The sequence below is a fragment of the Leucopleurus acutus genome (assembly GCF_964270905.1).
Source record: "Leucopleurus acutus genome assembly, chromosome: X".
Classification (NCBI taxonomy): domain Eukaryota; kingdom Metazoa; phylum Chordata; class Mammalia; order Artiodactyla; family Delphinidae; genus Leucopleurus; species Leucopleurus acutus.
The window spans coordinates 32,430,170-32,453,589 of record NC_139148.1 but is presented as its reverse complement, the minus strand read 5'-3'; the positions used below and the strand labels follow the sequence as shown (position 1 = coordinate 32,453,589).

The 23,420-nt window shown below is 39.9% G+C and overlaps 1 protein-coding gene across 1 annotated transcript in view; it reads right to left on the bottom strand.

Annotated features, from left to right (window-relative positions):
• PRRG1 (proline rich and Gla domain 1) overlaps positions 1-23,420 on the bottom strand; it is a 135,387-nt gene that overhangs the window by 48,210 nt on the left and 63,757 nt on the right. Inside the window, exon 2 of the mRNA XM_082864077.1 lies at positions 17,859-17,909. Within this exon, the coding sequence (XP_082720203.1) occupies positions 17,859-17,868 (10 nt within the window). The 5' untranslated portion in view covers positions 17,869-17,909. The remainder of the gene's footprint in view (positions 1-17,858; positions 17,910-23,420) is intronic.

Sequence of the window (23,420 nt, the reverse complement as noted above, 5' to 3'; positions counted from 1 at the left end):
GGACAACGACATGATTAACGATGTTATATCCAGACTTTAGCACATTTCTGCCAACCATGGGTGTTTAAATATAGCAATAATGATACCAGTACTTGTGCTCATTACTGTAAGAGGAAGCCCCCAGGCGTTCTGCTGTTGGACAGCAGCAATGAGATCAAAATCCAGTCTATGGACTATCAGTCTTTGTCCCCCTAACTAAAAAATAATAAAATTCCAATCGACCTAATAGAAACCCAGAGAACACTTACTTGTACGAAAGGAAGAGTTGACAAAATAATATCAAGAAATTAAGACAAATTTGGCCATAATTCATTCCAAGAGATATTAGTAATAATTTTGTTCTAAATGCACTTAAATATATTTTGACACTTTAATATATTTAACCCCATTTCAGTGTCCTTCAGAAAAAGAAAATTGTTCTGCATGACTTATAGGGGCATTTCATATAAACATTCAAAATGCACATTTATGATACCCAGTAAAATAAGGCAATGGTTATATGCATACTCATGGGGAATTATTTTTTTTTACGTACAGATTCATTTTAAACTATACTTCAATTACATTTTTCTAAAACTGTCCTGCTTGTTTGGAGAGATAAATAGAATGCTACCAGAATTTAATCTTTGCTAATGTAAAGAAATTACAAAATTCCCTAATCTTAAAGACCTCTGACATGAGAGAAGGCACATTACAGATCCTTCAAGATGTATTTTTTTTTAAAAAAAAAGTCTACATTTTGCAAAAAACATTTTGAAGTAAAATGAAAACCGGTAAATGCTCTTTTAAAAATGGCCACAATAGCAATGAATTTAAGGTTTACCTCATTTTAGAAATGTGTATTTCACGTCATAGAAGATACAGATTCATTACTTAGGATTCTTTAAAGTATCCAAATTGATACCAATTAGATGGCTACATTGAAAACTACAGTAGGCCTTCCATAAGTGTTTCCTTCCTTCTGTACTTCAGAAGGGTAACCATCGATAAAAATTAATCACACAGTCATAAAATATCATTAGAAGAAATCTTAAAAAATAAAAGGATGCTATTGAGTGGGAGAGTAATAGTAGAATTTTCTATCAGTGCTTTTCACAGTTTAGCAGCATCAGAATCCCATGCTGGACTTATCACACATATTGCTGGGCCTACCTCCCAGAGTCTCTGATTCCATAGGTCTCGGGTAGGGCCAAGAAGCTGCATTTCTAGTAAGATCCCAGGTAACACTGGTGCTGCTGGTCCCACTCCCACAGTTTGAAACCACTACTCAAATGGGAGCTACTTAGAAAACTAGTTCTGAGGAAGGTGTTTATGGAATGCTGGGATTAACAAATTTAAAAAAGATCTTTTACTGCATGACTTTTCAGGACCCTTAATATGCACTTAATATATATTTTAAATCTCCAGAAAATGAACATGACACAGGCATGTGTCATATTTATTTGACTGTGGAGCCCTTTTTCAAGGAACATTTCACTGAATTAACAACTTCCTAGCCATTGGTTTTATTTATGCCATGACAAACAATTCTCTTCCATATAATAGGCCAACTAATTCATGAAGACAGTAACTGATTTCTCTCGAGGCTTCTCTTTTCTAGGATAAACATGTCTAGTTCCTTCATCTGTTGGTCATATAAAATGGATAGGAGTCTCCGTACCGTCTTTACCTCATGAAATATTGTATTCTACACTCAGTGTGGTCTGACAAGTAAAAAACTGATCAGGGCTATTGGCTTCCTTGTTTCTAAACACAACAGATATGTCAATAAAGTCTAACGCATCTTTGGCTTTTGGGACAGTTTTCTTGAAAATAAACCAATCAGTAATAATGTATTTTAAGCTTTTAAGAGGAAAAAAGAAACCTAAATTATCCTAAGAGAAAATGTTATATACACTATCTCCATAAAGGGGTGAAGGAAAGCAGCTAACTCTTGAAACCAGAAAGCAGGCTAATTCAGAAGGTTAAGCAACTATAAGGTAATATAGCAAGACACAGCCCTTCTTATTCCAGCCGAATCAAATTACCAAGAGCATTCCACAAACACCTTCTGTGTATTTTCTTGTACTGGGAGGCAACATGATATAATACAGAGAACTCTAGATGGAATAAGCTGGCAAGTAGATTTTATCTCACCTGCCAAATGTGCTCAATTAGAAGATACCACCTAGAGTAAGAGTCTGACCAGTAGGAAAGATATTGTTACAGATTAGTTCCATTTGCCATATATTAGGCAATAGGAAGTTGTGGCAGAGTATTTGCTGTTCCTCATCAAGGTAATTTGGAAATCTCATGGGTGATACCAGAATTGGGATTCTTTCTATGTGGAAACAAAATAAAGAGAAAGGTGGCAGCTTGGACCTATAGGATAAGATCAGGCTATTTCTTCCTAAAACACTGGGCAGTTTCCACAATGCTAGGGCTTGTGTTTGGACTTAATGTTTGAAACTAAAGTTGATTACTTCCCTCTACCTCCTTCTCATCAAAATGTGTGAGTTGGGCTTCCCTGGTGGCGCAGTGGTTGAGAGTCCGCCTGCCGATGCAGGGAACGTGGGTTCGTGCCCCCGGTCCAGGAAGATCCCACATGTCGCGGAGCGGCTGGGCCCGTGAGCCATGGCCGCTGAGCCTGCGCGTCCGGAGCCTGTGCTCCGCAACGGGAGAGGCCACAACAGTGAGAGGCCCATGTACCGCCAAAAAAAAAAAAAAAAAAAAAGTGTGAGTTACCCCACAGCTGTCCAGAATCATGTGTATGCCTTCATCAGACATTACATGATGTGGCAAGTATACAGACTGTAAATTTACTTTGAGAACACAACACTAAGGTATTAATCAAACATGTTCTTTTCTCATTAAAGGACATAAAGAAAAACCTAAGCTGTTTTCTTTAGATTCAGTTAGGAAACACCCTTACTAAAGAAAATATTTAAACTCTAAGTCTGGTAAACACATAAACGACCACAAAATAAGTATATTAATTCAAAAAACGTAACTACTTTTTCATAATTTCAAAATAAATAGCTCTCACCCATGCTTTCTCTTCAAAAGAAAAGAATAAAGATAAATGAAATAAGATAGCTTCTCAAGTAACTCTCTAAATTACTGCCTTAAACCGAAATATGTAGTCATGTTACATATTTTTAATGCATTGCAGCATACTAAAACTGACATTTTAATGCCAAAAATCTTTATCTAGGCAAAATCATGTCCGTACATTTGCTGAAAAACAGCAGATGGTAAGGCCTGAAAATTAACAGCCCACATGGAAAATCTCTACTCCACTTATCTAATCAGTTCTCTAATCTTGGGTCTGGATTCATTGAAACAGTCATTATTTAAAGTTGCAAATGTTTACATTTTTCTTTTAAGTGAACAAAATTCCTTCTTTAGGACATATTTACTGAACACAGACTATGTACAATGAGATCATGACAAGTCACAAAGATGAGTAGGAGACTGCCTTTGACCTCAAGGTTCTTCAGTGCAAGAGATAATGAAGATAAAAGAGATACAAAAACAGCTCTAACACAAGATGAACAAGGTAGATGCTCTTTGAGGTCAGCAGGCAGGCGTACTTCTACTGGGTAAGTGTGTTTCGGGATGGGAGAGGGACCTGGAGAAGGGCAAGTAAAAAGTATATTTGGGCTGGCCTTTTAAAAATTGGCAGGATTGGGGCATGCAAAGATGGTGAGGAAAGACATCCTAGGAAGACAAAATAGTGAGTGAGGGCCTGAAATCGAATAAACCTATGGCCATAAATGAGGAATATGAGCTGGTCAGTAGGGCCAGAGTACACGATTCAAAAGAGGAAGAGAGGGAGATGAAACCGGAAAGGGGCCTGATAGCCATGTCATGGAGGCATTTAATGTTAGGCTAAGATATTTAAACTATTCGACAGCATTCAAGAGTTTAAACCGATACTTCGTGGAGAATAACCTAGAAAAATGTATAAGTACAACAGATTTGGGGGTAGGATGAAGAGAAAATGGACGGATAAAGGCAGGAAAAAGGCTACTTACAACAGACCAGGTTAAGAAATAATGAGATCATGCATTAGCATGGTGGCAATAGGAAGGGAAAGAAAGGGACAGATGTGAAATATGGGTGATCTCTTTGGCCACTACACCCATCATGTACCTTATTCCTCAGTCAAACCAAATCTTACCATCCTTCATATAGGTTCTTTTATGCCTCCATAATTCTGTACCTAATATTTCCTCTACCTAGCAAACTCCTATTCCATTCAGATGTAAAATCCTCTAAAAACCTTCCCCAGATTGTACTCCCCACTTCGTTAGACAGAGCTGCTATAGACTCTCAGTATTTACGTATACTTCAATTATAGCAATTAACTAAACTATATTGTAATTTTATTATAATTTTTGGTATGCCTATCTGGTTCCCCCTCAAGACTTGAGGGCAGGGCCCATGTATTATTTATATTTTGATCCAACATCTGTCTTTCATAATACCTAGTAAAGACCTTGGTACAGTACGTGCTTCAATAAGCGTGGAATAAAGGAAAAGGCAGAATGGGAGAAACTTGATATCTGAATGACTAGAAGCTGGGAAGCCATGGACCATGCCTCTAATTATGAGGCAGCATCGCAAACTTAATATATGATTATGAAATCAATACATTTACTGCAAAGTTTCTAGTGAGACAGCATTTGAATATCCTTTTGCAAGAGAAACTACCTTTTGAAATTTGTACAGTACTTCTGTTTGGGCTCCGCTTGGAGCACGTTTTTTGTTGTTCTAAAAGAACCATTGATTTGCCGTAATACTTATGTAGAGGGAGAGTAGCTGGACAACTACTGTTGTGGGAAGAGGGCACAGCCAGATGCTTTTTGGCTTGGCAAGGAACTAGCAGCTTGGCTCTCCAGGGTGCTGCAGTGAATTCATGAAGAATGTGCAGGATATTTTACATTTTTGGAGAAATGCATTGATACTTAACATCTGTTGGATACCACACAAACTATGAGCTTAAGGTAATTCACATTTTCATTATTAGATAGTTCTACATTCCTTTCCTTTGTGAAACTGGATTTTCGGCTATGATTTTTTTAAAAAAAAGTGCTGTGTTTGACAAGAAGTGAGGTTTGAGAAGTGCGGTGCCCAACAGGTACACACATCCAATTAGTAACTGCATGGCTATTTTAAGATAGAAATATCGAAACAAAGCAAGTCACATGAGTTTTTTTGGTTTCCTAGTGCATTTATAAAAGTTACGTTTACACTATACTATAGACTATTAAGTATGCAATAGCATTATGCCTTTAAAAAGCAATGTGCATACCTTAATTAGAAAATACTTTATTGCTAAAAATGCTATTACCTGACAACACAGGGTTGCCACAAACCTTCAATTTGTAAAAAAACACAATATTTGCAAAGTGCAATAAAAGGAGGTATGCCTCGGGCTTCCCTGGTGACGCAGTGGTTGAAAGTCTGCCTGCCGATGCAGGGGACACGGGTTCGTGCCCTGGTCCGGGAAGATCCCACATGCCACAGAGCGGCTGGGCCCGTGAGCCATGGCCGCTGAGCCTGTGCATCTGGAGCTTGTGCTCTGCGACGGGACAGGCCACAACAGTGAGAGGCCCGCGTACCGCAAAAAAAAAAAAAAAGAGGTATGTCTGTATTATTTTTTCAAATGGCTACCAAGCTGTCAGGATATAAATACCTATTAAGTTGTTTGGACCTAATTACTTAATAAATGGAACTATTAGGCATTTCTTTTGGCCTACGGCTGCTGTGAAAAAGTCTCTGCAATAACTAAGGGCACCTTAAACTCAGAAAGTTTGGGAACCTCTGACCTAGGGGTTCTAGAGGCTGATGGAGTCCTGCCACTGCTCTCCCAAATACATCTGACACACCATGCTTGAATGGGCTAGGAAGTTCCTTCTCTGAGGAAGGAAACTGAAACCCCTTTTGAAAGTTTACAGTTACTGAAACCTGTCACATGGGTTACTGTGGCCCTGATAAGAGCTAGCAGGAAAAGAATACAGTACAGTTCCCCCCCATCCAGTCAAACCCTTCAATTGTAGGTTATCCTAAGGTCTCCCTCAATTAGCCACTCCGGTTCTGTGAGCTTGCCTGGGAAAGAGGCCAGGGAGATGAAAATGAAACAACAGGGTCACTAGGTAGCCGGAACACCGGGCAATCGGGCCTCCTGTGTTATGGAGCAAGCACAGGTGAGTGAAATGCTGGGTAGAAAGGTGCCCTACTCTTTTCCTGGCACTGCTGGCAATTACTACCAGCCAAGCAAAGGCAACCTATGCCACAGTTCACAAAGTGACTCCTCTACTGTCCTTGGAATTGTCCTGGGTACCAGAAAGCCTGGTTTGAGTGCCCTGGTTTTAATGTAAGACTATACGCCGGCAACAATAGCAAGAACATGAAGATCAAGAGAGAATGGGGACTTCCTACAAATGCACCTAGCATTCCAGTATCTTTCTTCAGTGCAGGAGGCAGGGCATACTCCTCTGTTTGTGGGAGAGGGTGAGCTTCATGTCCTACTACTCCGCCATCTTGATTGCTCCTCCCAGGGCGTACTCCTCTAGACCTAAGGTGCAACCCTAGAGTTCTTCAATTTCCCATGGGAATAGGGTTGGTCAGGGAAGGAAGACAGACATTCTCATATTTCCAGGGGCTGTGGCTATTTAATCTGAGTAACAAATGTGATCTCATTGGTATTCCAAGCTTGTTAAATGGTACACATCAGTTATGCATTTAGACAGTAAGAAAAAGTTGTTAAAGCAAACAGCTATGTGAGGAAAGCAAAAACCCTACACTTCCCTTCCTCATCCATAAAATTGGAATAACAGCACCGACGTCATAGTTATAAATGAGGTAATGGACATAAAGTGCTTTGCTCAGAGCTTGGCAAAAAATGGAGCTCAATAAACAAGAGTGTGATTTGCTGTCACCATGACAGCTGTCATGGTGGCAGTTACTCCATTAAAGGAAAAACAAGAGATTTACCAAGATGATAAAAAAAATACACTTAGAAAATAAAGAATAAATGATAAAGGATAGGGTTAGCTTTCAGTCAGTCTGTATGTTTAACTCCAGGGATGCCTAGAAGTTTGGTCCCCTTGGTCAAGATTGGGATGAAATGTACTAGCTTTATAAAGTGCTGTTTAAAGCCCTTGGGGGCACTCTGTACTAGCTTGTCTACACTGTTTATTGAAAATGTATAGATTGATGGTTTGCACTGATGGTATGCAGCCTAATTTCATCTGTATGACCATTGGGTATCAAAGATTCTCAGTAAACATGTGCCTTGGCTTCCCTGAGTCCAAGGTTATCTTGCATGTATCTCGACTGTTCACAATTAGAAGAAAAAGCATGCCCTGTGTGACTAAAAATGGCCTTAGGAGCCATCTTTCTCCTGCTGCACCATACCTTTAGACATTATTAAAGCCTTATGAGAGTCTCATAGGTCCTTTCAATTAGCTAATGTTGAGTAGTGCCTACTTTGATGAGTCATAAATATTTTGAGGATATCATGAGATTTAAAAATTTCAGAAGTTCTTCAGAATGTAAATTAAGGACTATCTCTGGTCCTTATTTAGAAGGACTTGATTTTGTAAGAAACTCATAAGCAAGTATCCTTTACCATACCTTATATGTTTACTTTTATTAACTTCAACTTTGATTAAATGTATGCTGATAGTCTATCATCATGAGAATTTTAATAATAGATCACAAAGAAGCTCTTAAGAAGGACAGATTAAGAAATGAGAATCATACACATGACAGATATATATGTTCAGTGAATCATGAATGAGTAGCTATAACAAAATATACTAAATAAATTATTTTCCATTGATACTTGGGTTATTTGATAGTTCAGGTAGCTATTCAATATTTGACATAATCACTGTGGATATTAAGGACAGTAAGACATTATTTATGTAGAAGTCACTCAAATAAATCCAGTCTCATAAACTTAGAAATAAAAGATGACCAAGGTCATGCATTATAACTTATCTTATGTTTTACCTACAGGGGAGCCTCAGCTCCCTTAGACTAATCAAGGATCAATTTACTCAACCCTCATCCACGAGCCTGGCTATAAGACTTGAAAGCCTCATTGCACATTAAAGCTGAGAAGTAGAAGGGACTAGGGGTGGGCTGAACTAGATCAACACACTGACAGCAACAAGAAGTGAAAGCTGATGAATCTGAAGACAAGAGGAAAGACAGACAGAAGGCCCTTTGAGGGTTATTTAGAGTAGGTCCTAACCCTGCTCACACTAACAGCTCCCAAAGCTGTAGGCATCAATGATTATGTTTATGATGGTGAACCTGAGTCACCAAGAAAGGACCACATGATGTTCACGATATTGTTTAAGAAGGCAGTAAGGTATATGATCTATTTTAGAACTATTTCCATAAAAATAGTTTTTAAAAAGTTTTTTTTAACAATTAAAAAAGGTGAGCATGAGCAGTCTGCAAAATGTATTTATTCAAGTGGAAACTTCATTCCTAGACAGTGCTGTGTAAATGTTGGTGTGCCACAGACTGAAACTATAATGAGTCCACATGCTAACCAGGAAGCTGTTTCTTTTCTGAATAAATCTGATATCTTGTTTAGTTGTGAATTTCTCATAAAAGACTGCATAAGATGCTAAGCTATCCACTTATTTGAGCCTTCTGTTAGTCATATGAAAACTGCCTTTTGAGGCTATCTTGTTGAAGTCTGAGAAAGCCAATATCCGTTCACCACTTTCACTAACCCTTTATTGAAACAAATGAAACTGCAGGCAAAGAGAAGAGTATGGTAGGGTGAAAAGGTCCCGAATTTGTAGTCAGGTATGCGGATTCCTGTCCAGCTCTGGCACTAACCTGGCTGCATGATTCTGCATTTGTTGCTTAATTTATCTGGGCCTGTCTCCTAATTTGTGAACCTAAGGTGTTATATGTATATGATTTCTTAGGTCCTTTGAGTTGTAACTGTGAAGTTCTATACTTGGAAAGATTTTTGTTAAGTGGGAGTAGTGTATCACATCCAAATTCTTTGGGGATATGAACACACTATTTTTCAGCCAAGCAACCACCATCCCACAAACCAACCAAAAAAAACAAACAAACAAGAAGCAAAAATCAACAAGAAGCGCACTAAATCCTGTGCTCAGATTTATATACTATAAAAGAAAATCTTATGAAGTGTCATACTCATAATTCTTTGTTTTCTTGCTTCTAAGCCATTTTGATACCATCATTTACTCAGTTGTGCGTGCATACGATGCCTTCAAGGTTTTTTTCCTGCTGAAATGGGTATTAAATAGGCATTTCTTATCAGACTGATGGATATAACTTTCCCTAGAAAAACAAAGTCTCACTAGAATTCTAAAGTGACATTTCACCTCCTAAAAACCAATATTATGCAAAATAAAAAGATCCTATTTGGATTATCTTCCTATTAGTTAGGGAGGTAGAAAAATCAGATTATTTCCCAATTGTATTTCACCACTGTAACCTATTTGTGGAAATTAAAGGTTAATTTTTTCATAGCAGGTAGGTTTATAATTCAGAATTTGTTGTACAGTGGTGCTCATGTGCCCAAACAGGTTGTCACAAACTTACAGCTTAGTTAGAATGGCATGTAGTATATGTATTCACAGGAATTAGGAAGCTGAAACCCACTCAAGGACTGAGATATTTGAAAAATAATGTGAAGTTACAGGACTGAGCTAGTTAGAGTGGGGAGTCTCAGGGTTTGAGAGAAGAAGTAATTAATATCTTTAATATCCTGAACCTGCTTCTTAAGGACAATGTAGTGGTTATGATCACGAACTAAAACTTTAAAGAAAGATATCTTTGTGCTACCGGAGGTATGCAATGAAACGCCAGATGATAACAGGCAGGTTTCCTGGAATAACTGTGGAGAAAATGCCAGAAATGGATTTCTATGAGAGAGAAGACAAAACAGGTAATGTACGTCTATAAAGCCAATATTTTTTTAAAACAAAACAAATATGGTTCCCCCCTGCCGACTGGGTCTTGCTAACTCAATATGGTTTTCTTAAAAGCTAAATTTTACATCAAATATTCAGATGTCTCTTGTCTAACAATTTTACGCTTTGTAAGGAATAATGAGATACAGAGAAAAGATCTAATAGATTCTCCCATAAAGGAAGGTAAAAGGCCAAATTTTCTTTGAAGGAGTTTTACAATTCATAACGCCTTATCAAAAGGAATTCTTAATGAAATAAGGATGACAGCAATCAAGTTAATAGCAATTGCAATAACTGGTTTAAATGTATGGTATGGTACTCTAACACATGATATTTATAGACTAGGGGCTGTGCCTTACCCACAGGAAACAAACATGGAATTAGAAAATGGTCTAGTAGGTCTAATAGGTATTTCTCTTATCACTAGTGCCTCAACTGTTATCAACAAGAATATCATTAGTCTTAGAGTTTATAGTTGTCAGGACCATAAAACTTTGTTTTTAGCTTATGGATCTGATTTACACTGATTACAGTTCTGTCCCATATGGAAGAAAATAGAAACAACTATAACAATCACCATTTAAATGGGGGGAAGGCATGTAGAGAGACTCAGCAAATGTGAAATATAGTTTTAAATACATAGCTCTATGTTATAATCAATGCTTCACAATCTGTCAACATAGACAGTATGGTATTATCTATGTGATAGTTAGCTGTAATCTAGATGTAAGGAGTGAATAGATGTTAGGAGTGAATAATTGTCCTAATAGAACACATACTACATTTAATCAAAAAGCCACATTTCAGAGGTGGTTGTTCAGACAGCATTCAAAGATAGTATTCAGCTATCTTTCTCTTCTGTGCACAAACAGCAGAGCATGGTGGATTTCAGAAATGGCGTCTCATTGACAAATTAGTGCCTTTGTTAATTAGCACATGGATTTCAGAAATGACTTTTCGCTGGTGAAATCAATGTTATTTATATGTGAATTTGCTCTAGAAATGATAGAATTCAAACTTTTGCTTGCTCTGTCTGAAGGGGAGGTACTACATACCAGGAGCTCTCTTTTCCTCCCCTTCTCTCATAGTGGCTCCTCAGGGACCCCTTTAGAAAACCTGGCGCTTCACTGAGCAACACTGGAAACCACTGATCCATCTCAATCCCTTCATTTTACACTGAAATCCAGAGGTTAAGTGACTTATCCAAGGACACAGCCGCTTGATTATAGGACCAGGACTGTACCTTGGTTTCTAGAACCATAATGGAAGAAAATTTCACATACTGCGGTATGGGAAAGTCATTCTGGCTTATATATGATTTAACTCGAAGTTTATGCTAACTAAAACAGCCTGTTTGTGGCCTATCAAACATGCATTGTACAGCTGCCTTAATCCTTAAAGAAAAGGGTGCACTGGCCAGAAGTAAAAAATGTCCATGTTAAAAATAAAGGTGAAATGCCTCCCTTCCTGGGTCGCCAATGCTGGTATGCCTTCAGTGATAAGACTCCCTTCCCAGGTGCCAAGGCCATACTGAGTCCCTGTGTATATGCTGATTTGTTGTGGCTGTTGTTTTGAAATCTTGAAGGAATGGATCCCTGACTTCTTTGATGTTCTTTGTTCTGACAAGATATAAAACTGTGCTGAAAACCATGCTTCTTCAGACTAGTTCCTCAGAGTTACCTGAGCTGCTGTCTACTGGGCTACAGTTCTTAGTTTGGCTCAAATAAAACTTCTTTCTATTCCTATCATAGATCAGTTTATTGATTATTTCTGTTGACAACCATATGCATTTGTCCCTCGGTAGCCATGGGGGATTCATTCCAGAACCCCCTATGGATACCAAATTCTGCAGATGCTCAAGTCCCTTATGTGAAATGGCGTAGTATTTGCATATAACCTATGCACATCCTCTCATATACTATAAATCATCTCTACATTACTTATAATAACTAATACAATGTGATACATAAATAGTTGGAAACATAATGTAAATTCTATGTAAATAGTTGCTGGCATGCAGCAAATTCAAGTTTCACTTTTTTGAACTTTCTGGAATTTTTACTTTTTTCCAATATTTTTGATCCATGGTTGGTTGAATCCATGTATGTGGAACCTGTGGATACCTGCAGACACAGAGGGCCAACTCTAGTGCTCTCCTTTAGACCGGAATTACTTCTATGAAAATCATAATATGTTAATTATGGCTTATCTCTAAAGATTTCCTTCCCTTTATTCTAAATCAGTGGTTTTCAATCTTGGGAGACATCGCACCCCAGGGAACATTTGGCAGTGTCTGGATACATTTTTGATTCTCACAACTTGGGGGGTAGGTGCCACTGGCATGTAGTGGGGAGACGCCCCACAACAAAGACTGACCTGGCCCCAAATGTCAATAGTCACTCCTACATGTATGCCCCAAAGAATTGAGAACAGATACTCAAACAAAAACTTGTACATCAAGGTTCACGGTAGCACTATTTAGAATAGCCAAAGGGTGGAAACAACACAAACGTCCACCAACTGATGAATGACTAATCACATTGTAGTATATTCACACAATGGGATATTATTCAGCCATAAAAAGGAATAAGGTACTAATACAACATGGATAAACCTAAAAACCATTATGCTAGACACAACAAAAGGGCACATATTGTATTATTCCATTTAAATGAAATATCCAGGATAGGTAAATCCATAGAGCTAGAAATCAGATCACAGGTTGCCAGGGCCTGGGAAGGGAGAAACAGAGACTGTTTAATGGGTAGAGGGTCTCCCTTGGAGGTGATGGAAATATTTTGGTACAAGATAGTTGTACAACACTGTGACTGTACAAATGCCACTAAACTGCACACTTTAAAATGGTCAATTCTATGTTATGTGAATTGTTTTGCCTACATTATGTGTTTTGCCTCAATTTTTTTAAAAAAATGTCAATAGTGCTAAGGTTGAGAAACCATTCTAAACTTACGTACCAAAGTTATTTTCTTCTTGAATAGGTAAAAGGCAAAGAGGATTCCATCAAAGACAAAAAGCATCAAGCACTATAATGAGTTTAAAAAAAAAAAAAAAAAGCAGCCTGACCCCTAAATAGTAAGCTCATTTTTTTTCTGATGGAAAAAACTTGCCAGGAAAAAATAATGGCTGTTGTCAACCCCAAGCAGATTTGTTTTACTGTTATAAAATTATGAAGCTAGACAAGGGTTTACGATAAATTGGTGACATCATCTGAACTGCAGAGGCATGAATATGCTACCATAATAGAAAGACTCTCAGATTTAATATAGGCCAGAAAATGAAATAACTGTCTTTAAATGTGTGCCTTCACTTGAACTGTAAACTGGGAGCTGTCAAATAAAATTTGGCACTACATTACGAGACAGTCACTTTACAAGGCTTGTCAGTTTGAACACTCACTCATTCCCTGTTTGAAAACATGGAGCTGTATGCTCAGAATGAAAGTTTAGGATTGGCCTCAACTGAACAGTAGTTCAGCAGTGACTCAAAGAGCTTAGAAATTTACTGTGGTAGCTATAAACCATCTTTCCTTCCATTAAGTCTTAGTAAGTGGAGGGGACATGTTTGGGTTCTTTGAACTAAAGGAGCCAAGTACATCCAGTGACCCAAAGGAATGATGCTGCTATGTTTTAATAATAATAAAAAGAGTGTAACTGGTAGCACTGTCTCTGTTTCTCTACAGCACAACAATATATTCATGTATACTAGGACATCAAGGGCATGTTACTATTAAGCATGGAAAATGAAGATGGAAACTGACTTTGCAGATTAAGAATTTATAGACCTAGGGTTACCTACTAGGCTAGGTAAAAGCTATCTCCAAAGATTAAATACTGAAAGAGGAGAAACAGAAAAAATGCTAAGGTATCTTTTATATTTTTATGTTAATTATTCTTCACAAATAAGACCTGTCTGCCTGCTATCATTCAGCTATTCCAGATATTGTTTTCTACACAACAAAGCAAAATTAATCAGTTTGAAGATTCATGGCTAAATATTATTCCTATTTTGTAAAAGACGAGTAGGAACATCTTGTGGTTTGCTATTATTGAGGAAACATGATGAATTTCTTCCAGAAGCTTTGTTATTAAGGTAAAGACAGTGAAATTAGCCATCATAACTGCATATTAGAGTAATAAATACCATAAATTGCTGCTATAGCACTTAAAATATGCAGGAAGTGTGTTCTGACAGAAAAAAATCAGATGGAAAATAGGTGTGATTCAAAGTCAAATTCTACTCAAACATTGTAACAAAAACAACAACCCCCAAATTTTTTAGCAAGACATCTCCCAAGAAATTGCTTTGTGGAATACTGAGACTTTTGTCATTTTATCGTGAATGTACCAGTTATTCGGGGCGGGGAGGGTAGGGGTAGGGGCGGGGATGAGAAGGTAGGATAAAGTTTTACTTTCCATCTGAAGACGATTATTGATATATACTCTCTAGTATTATGTATATAATATTTGGTAAGCCTATATATACATATTTGCAAAATCCTTACATTCTCTTCTTTGTGAAAATGCTAATTCTCTACTAAAATCTTACACATAGTTTTATTTATACATGCTATTGTTTTTTTGTAACAGCATCTCCCCTTGTCGTCTACATGCTGTTCTGGTATTCCATGCTGTATTTTATTCTTTGTGTTATGAAGAACCACAAATATAAAAACCTATCAATCAAGAAGGTTGACTTTCACCACAGAAGTGGTGTCTTAGGCCCCTTACTTTGGGCACCTCCCACTGTGGGCTGTGTACAGCAAGCTTCTGAGTTGAATTATCCTGTTATCTAGCTTGGTGACTGCCAATTACTGCTGCTGCCTTTGAATTACTGCAGCCACGGACCACCGCTGCTCAGAGGATTTTTTTTTTTTTTTTTTGCAGTACGCGGGCCTCTCCCTGTTGTGGCCTCTCCCGTTGCAGAGCACAGGCTCAGCAGCCATGGCTCACGGGCCCAGCCGCCCCACGGCATGTGGGATCTTCCTGGACTGGGGAACAAGCCCGTGTCCCCTGCATCGGCAGGCAGACTCTCAACCACTGCGCCACCAGGGAAGCCCTGCTCAGAGGATTTTGATATTTGAGGCACTCTACCATCTGACACACGTGTTTTAGCTGTTACCATAAATGTTGATGAACACTGAGCCATTTCTCTTTTCCTATCTGCCCACTCCCCCATGCTGTGAGAAACATATGAATATCATCGTAGTTCTAAGAAAATATTCTCTTCCATACCTTTCACAGCATCAGATAGCTCCTAAGTTTTTAATCAACTTTATACACTGCTGATGACTAGGGTGTTCAGAATACAATTTGTTGGAAGAAAATAAAAACTGGATATGACATAAGGAAACTCAGGTTTGTCTTCTGACTCTTCATTTATAAACTGTGGACTTTAGATAAGACTTTCTCTCATGACCCTCAGTTTTATAATATATAAAATGAAGGTAATAATACGTATTTACATTGTAGGGTTCTCTTACAACTCAAATAAGATAATGAAGGAGAAATATGTACGAGTTATGAAATGCTCTACAGATACTTGTTAATATCAAAATAATTATATATTCATAAAAGTCCTAAATACTAAATTCTAGCTAAATACTAAATCCCTATATAGTAAATGGGATTTCAATGCCACATACCAAGGACACAATTTGTAAGAATTTGTTTATGAATTTTTTCATATCACATAAATAAAAGAATGATTCCTCTAACATATTTATAAATAATTTCTTCATCCAGTATCAAAGAATACTAAAAGAAATTCACCTCAATTTCATTTTAATTTTTCATCTATACTGTATGGTTTCCCAGCTGTGTTCTTTGTTTTCATGGCTCCTTAATTAATGAGGCTAGTGCCATGTCTTTGTGATATTTTCCTCTGCTGTCCCTTTGTATGACACATTGAGCTATGTTTGTGAGACTCTTTGCCAAATCCACTAAAAACTCCATTGTACACTGCCAGAAAAGGAAAAAAAGAGCCCACAGAAGCACCTTTTTTTTCACTAAGCATCCTTTTTTTCAGCAATTAACAAGTATAATCAGACAAACTAAGTAAAGCTTAGAGTGTAAAGGATAGATTCTTTGAGATTCAGGATTTTAAGGATGTTTTTAAAGTGCTTAACACAGTCAAAATGCTGCTATTACACACTTCCATGTGTTTGTAAAAGTAGTATTTCTTTTGAAGCACTTCCCTTATCTCATCTCCAGGTTGGAAACATGCCCATCTTTGCAGATTACAGTACCATGCCCTGTCCTTTAGCAAGAACTCTATTAATTACCTGACCATTTAAACAAATACTTGGTGGGGCGCCTTTTAAAGCAAGCACCGAATGATCTCCCTGCTAATAACCTGATGACCATTCTGAAAAGGAAGAATGAAAACAAGAAGTAATATGTTGCCCTGTCTCAGTGCAGCTTTCTTCACCATATGGCCATGATGAAATCCAATCATCACAACATTCTCCAAATTCACTTGAAGCTTGGAGAAAGTGAGGATCAAACCATGATGAGTCACTCTGGAAGGTTCTGTTGACAGCTGACTTGGAGTTAGGACGTGGTATGGATTAGTCCCAGAACTTTGACCAGTTTTTTTTATTTAGTCATTTTTTAAAAATTTCTAAACTTTCAGAGATTGGTATCTTTTGTGAAGGTTGGGAAAGAACCAGAGTACCCAGGAAAGCACTGGAGAAAACACACAAAAGCTGGCTCATCAAGGTTCAGGAAGATATTTTCTATCTATAATCCTTGGGGCTGCCTACCAGGGCCCATACTGACATGGGGCGAGAAAGATGCCTAGAGCATAAACATAAGGAAGCACTCTCTGTCACTTGCACAACCCTGGTCCCAGCCCTGCTGCCTACAGAGGCATCTGATCAAATAACTTCATTTTAACTACTGAAAGACATAACCAATGAAGATATACAGTAAGGACAGCAACGAGCACATCACTGCACTCTTCCATTATACTTCAGAGTTCTCAACACGCTTTCATATATATTATCACATTATGACAACCACAATCTCCTGAGGCTAATAGTGCAGAATGTTTTTAATCCCACCTCAGAGATGAACAAACAAGTTTAGGGGAACAGTAGGATTTGATCAAGACAGTAGAGGTGGAACTTGAATTCAGGTCTTTGACCTATGTCCAGTACTCTTCTCATTATACTTCCCCAATACCAAGTCTTCCTCTGAGGTCCTTTATAGCATCAGATTTTTATGGTCTACATTGATTAGAATTATTTATGAAGTCACTGCAGTGGCTGGTTATTAACAACTTAAGAAAGAAATGACCTTAAATTTGTCTATTGTTCACTGCCCATATAACAGCCTTATGAGAAAGGAAAAATAAAAAGAATTCATCTAATGCTTCTTAATGCCAGGCTTAAACATTTTAGGGGCAACCAAAGCCATTTATAAGTCAACCTCACAGATGAATTTTTTACTATTATCACTGGTTGCACAGTACAATCATATTTTTGTTTATGTTATTATCAGCAAGGCTCAGAAACCATTAGCAGCATATGGGTTACTTTGCTAAGAGTTGTAAAGAAGCTGGGATTAGGGCAGGTTTATATAATATCAAGTTTGAGCCTTCTCTCCCTGTACTGGAAGATGTCCAGAAAAGAGCAGGGGAAACAAAAGACCCTTTCCAGTGAGCAACAGGTGATCTGTTGGTCTTTTTCTGCACAGCCCTGCTTCAAACAAAACCTTTCTAACACTAACCAGAAATATGATTTAGGTGTCCACAAAAAAAACAAAAAAGAACAAAAAAAAAACAAAATACAAGCTTTGAGTTGCAAATCTAATTTCCTGGATATAGTGGATTAATGTGGAGAGAATCTAAGTTATTTAAAAGTAAAGAGAAACTTACTTCTCCCCATGTTTTCCTGTGGTCTCTGGTAGGTCCTTTGATGATGACTCCCTGTAAAAAACACAGCACACACACACAGTCAGATTCAAGTTCCATTAAAACTTATGTTGTCAACATGAGCATTTCATTCCAGTGCATTCCAATCTTACCCCCTTACCTAAATAAAACGGATATCTAACCTCAGAGGACAGAAACACAGTATTCTGGAAGCACGGGCTCTACATCAGCTTACTATGACCTTGTTTATCTGGCATTAGTTTCTGCCCTTGCCAAATAAAAGTCATCAAATTGGTCACATGGTTTATCTCTTAGGAAGGCAGTGATATCAGTAAAAAATGGTGGACAAAAATGCCAAAAGGCCCAATTTTAATAACAAGGCTAGCATGTTATTAGTTTGCCTATCCCTGGTTTCTCTTCAATGTCACTCTGTGACAAATCCAATACCATTTATAGTGTAACATTTTCCTGAATGGTGTCAAACAGCAGTACCTCTAATCAAATTATCCCTGCAGCAAAGCAGCCCACAGAGTTACTACCAATAAACAGTATGAATCAATAACTATGAGCTACTGACAACAGAAACTCTGGAGGAAAAAAATACATATTGCAAATGCAGGTGTGCATGGAGGAGCAGCAATTTATACTATAATGCTTTATTTTCTCACAGGGTTTAATCACAGAACTACCACACATCTATTTTTCACCTGCCACATTCCCAGTATGGAGCTAAGCACCAGAGAGGCAAAATTATAAGACATAATTTATCAATACGTTAAGGAATATATAATCTACTTGAAGTCAAGCATGAAGAGGAGAGTGATGTCATCAAGATGGTCACATAGATCATTCCCAACTTCAGTCTCCCTCACAAGAAGACCACCTAGCAACTATGCATAGAAAAGACTCCATTGTGAAGATGTTAGAACCTGAGGGTAAGGCTGAAGCACCCTGCTGGACAACAGAGACTGAGAAGGAGCATATTAGAAGGGTGAGAGGACTGGATATACCCTGACCACATCACCCTCCTCCCTGTGGGGAGAAGTGGGAATATGGATTCCATAACGGGAAAAGAGAGCCCGAGGTGGACAACCAGCATATGGGACACTTCCAGGAGGCCCACTCAGGTCTTGCCTCATGGAGATCATCAGAGGAATCTGCTAGGCTTGACTACTGGGGATCAGAGAGAGATGGAGAAGGGGGGCGGAGCTTACAGCAAACACTGCTCAGGCTCTGGAAAACGGCATTCCTGCTCATATCAGTGCCTGAGCAAAGATTTCCAGCCAGCAACTCTGGCCATCTGCAGAGCTGAGCCAGTGGCCCCTTCTGGCTAGGGAGCTCAGTTGGTAGTTCTACCTGATTTGGACCCACAATCAATGGGCCAGACTGGAAATGGAGCCTGTTCTACCATCCAGCCCATGAAGGCAAGCAAATACTCAGCCTTGCCCAAGTGCTGAGCATAGCCTCCAGTCTCTCCTTCCAGGAAGCCTGGCCAGGGAATAGAGCAGCCACAAGCCCATCGTATAGCCCCACTTGGTCAGGCAGCCAAACCAGCAGCCCTGCCCAACTGGTGAGAATAGCCACTGGCCCTGCAAAACCAGAGAGCTGGAACAGTGACCCTGGGTGACAAGGGAACCCAGCCTATGGGACTGCTAGACAGGGAGAGCCCACCCTACAATCCCACTCAGCCATGGATCCCAGCCTTACAACCCTGATAAGCAGAGAAGCCCAGTCTACGGCCCTGCCCAATTGCTGAACACAGTCTGCGGCCTTGCCCAGGCAGGAAGCCCAGCCAGTAATCCTGCCCAACCAAGAAGCATAGCCTGTGATCCCACCCAACAAGGAAGCTCAGCCTAGCGGCAGAGCACAGTCTACTGATCAGGAACACCAGAATGCAGCCCTGCTCAACTTCAGGGCACAGTCTGCGGCCCCACCTATTCGCAGAGCACAGCCTAAGGCCACGTCGAACCAATACGTCCTGCCTGGGGCCCTACTTAAACATAAAATCCAGCCAGCGGTACCACTTGGTCGTGGAGCACAGTCTGAGACTCCACACAACAAGGGGTGATTGCTAAACCCAACCCACAGCCCTGCTCAATCATGGAATCCAACCAGTGGCACCACCCTAGCAGTGAACACAGCCTGGGACTTTACCCAACTGGAGGTGATTGCAGAAGCCAGCTAGTGGCCCCATCTGACTGCTGAACAAAACCAGTAGCCCCACCCAAACAGGGAGATGGTTACCCAGTGGTCCTGCTTGAACATGGAGCCCAGCCAATAGGCCTACCCAACTGTGGAGCCCAGCCAGTGGCATCCCCCCAACCTCAGAGCACAAGCAATGGCCTCATCTAACTAGAGACCCCAACAGCAAGCCCTGCTGACTGTGAAGGCTACCAGCTGACCTGTCCAGTAGCCTCAAGCAATCATGACTGGTGAAGGTCTTTCCCTACAGAAGTGAACGTGTAAAGTCTGGAGGAAACTGTTTAAACAATGCAAGGAATCAAGGATCACGAAGAAAATAGGTAAACATAACATGACACCACCCAAAGAAACTAATAAAGCTCCAATAACTGACCCTAATGTAACAGAGGTCTATAAGCTGTCTGAGAGAGAATTCAGAATAATCCTCTTAAAGAACTTCAGTGAACTACAAGAGCACATAGACATCTAAAGAAAATTAGGAAAACAGTACACAAACAAAACAAAAAGTTCAAGAAAGAAAGGGAAACTATCAAAAAAAAAAAGAAATCTTAGAGCTGAAGAATACAATGGCTGAAGAATTCAATAGAACAAAATGGCAATACCTATCAAAAATTACTTTAAACATAAATGGATTAAATTCTCCAATCAAAAGACAGAATGGCTGAATGGATAAAAAACAAGATCCCAATGGCATGCTGTCTACAAGAGATTCAACTTTAGTTTAAAGGACACATATAGGATGAAGTGATAGATATTCCAAGCAAGTGGTAACTGAAAGAAAGCAGGGATAGCTATACAAATATCAGACAAGGTAGACTTTAAGCTAAATATAGTCATGAGAGACAAAGAAGGTCATTATATAATGAAAACGGGGTCAATTAATCAAGAAGATATGACAATTGTAAATGTTTTAGCACCCAACACTGGAGCACCTAAATATATAAAGCAAATACTAACATAAATAAAATGAGAAATAGCAATATAATAACACCAGTTTACTTTAATATCCCACTCTCAGCAACGGACAGATCATCCAGACAGAGAATCAATCAGGAAACAGTGGATTTAAATAACACTATAAACTAAATGGATAAAACAGACACATATAGAACATTCCATCCAACAGCAACAGAATACACATTCTTCTCAAGTACAGAGAAAATTTTTCTAGGATTGATCATATGGTAGGCCACAAAATAAGTCTCAACAAATTCAAGAAGACAAATTTTATCAAGCATCTTTTACAAACACTATGTTATGAAGGCAGAAATCAATAACTGTTAGAAAGCCAGAAATTTTTCAAATACATGGAAATTAAACAACACACTCCTGACCAACCAATGGACCAAAGAAGAAATCAAAAGGTAAATAAAACAATTTTGAGACATACAAAAATGGAGAAGAACTTCAAGATGGCGAAAGAGTAAGAGGCAGAGATCACCTTCCTCCTCACAGATACATAAGAAATACATCTACACGTGGAACAACTCCTACAGAACACCTACCGAACGCTGGCAGAAGACCTCAGACCTCCCAAAAAGGCAAGAAACTCCCCACGTACCTGGGTAGGGCAAAAGAAAAAAAGAAAAAAACAGAGACAAAAGGTTAGGGACGGGACCTGCACCTGTGGGAGGGAGCTGTGAAAGAGGAAAGGTTTCCACACACTAGGAAGCCCCTTCGCGGGCAGAGAGCAGAGCGGGGTGGTGGGGAGGGTGGGGAGGAGCTTCGGAGCCACGGAGGAGAGCGCAGCAACAGGGGTGCGGATGGCAAAGAGGAGAGGTTCCGGCAAAGAGGAGAGGTTCCCGCACAGAGGATCGGTGCCGACCAGCACTCACCAGCCTGAGAGGCTTGTCTGCTTACCCGCTGGGGTGGGCGGGGGCTGGGAGCTGAGGCTCCAGCTTTGGAGGTCGGGGCCCAGGGAGAGGACTGGGGTTGGCTGCGTGAACACAGCCTGAAGGAGGCTAGTGCACCACAGCTAGCTGGGAGGGAGTCTGGGAAAATGTCTGGAGCTGCAAAGAAGCAAGAGTTTTACTTGCCTATATGTTTCACGGTGCGTGAGGAGAAGGGATTCAGAGCACCGCTTACAGGAGCTCCAGAGACGGGCACAAGCTGCGGCTATCAGCGCAGACTCCAGAGACGGGCATGAAACGTTAAGGCTGCTGCTGCAGCCACCAAGAAGCCTGTGTGCAATCACAGCTCACTCTCCACACCTCCCCTCCTGGGAGCCTGTGCAGCCCGCCACTGCCAGGGTCCCGGGATCCAGGGACAACTTCCCCAGGAGAATGCACGGCGCGTCTCAGGCTTGTGCGACGTCAATGCTGGCCTCTGCAGCTGCAGGCTCGCCCAGCACTCCGTACCCCTCCCTCCCCCCGGCCTGAGTGAGCCAGAGCCCCCGAATCACCTGCTCCTTTAACCCCTTCCTGTCTGAGTGAAGAACAGACGCCCTCAGGCGACCAACACGCAGAGGCGGGGCCAAATCCACAGCTGACCCCCAGGAGCTGTGCGAACAAAGAAGAGAAAGGGAAATCTCTCCCAGCAGCCTCAGGAGCAGCATATTAAATCTCCACAATCAACTTGATGTACCCTGCATCTGTGGAATACGTGAATAGACAACGAATCATCCCAAATAGAGACGGTGGACTTTGGGAGCAACTATATATATATATATATATATATTTTTTTTTTTTTCCTTTTTCTCCTTCTGTGAGTGTGTATGTGTATGCTTTTGTGTGTGATTTTCTCTGTACAGCTTTGCTCTTACCATTTGTCCTAGGGTTCTTTCTGTCCCTTTTTTTAAAAAAATTTTTTAGTATAGTTCTTAGCACTTGTTATTATTGCTGGATGTGTTTTTTGGTTTGGTTGCTCTCTTCTTTCTTTCTTTCTTTTTTCCTCCCTTTTATTCTGAGCTGTGTGGAAGACAGGCTCTCGGTGCTCTGGCTGGGTGTCAGGCCTGTGCCTCTGAGGTGGCAGAGCCGAGTTCAGTACATTGGTCCACCAGAGACCTCCCAGCTCCACGTAATATCAAACGGCGAAAATCTACCAGAGATCTCCATCTCAACACCAACACCCACCTTCACTCATGACCAGCAAGCTCCAGTGCTGGACACCCTATGCCAAACAACTGGCAAGACAGGAACACAACCCCACCCATTACCAGAGAGGATACCTAAAATCATAATAAGGTCACAGACACCCCAAAACACCTGTCCACCAGAAAGACAAGATCCAGCCTCATCCACCAGAACACAGGCACTAGTCCCCTCCACCAGGAAGCCTACACAACCTACTAAACCAACCTTACCCACTGGGAGCAGACACCAAAAACAACGGGAACTACGAACCTGCAGCCTGCAAAAAGGAGAC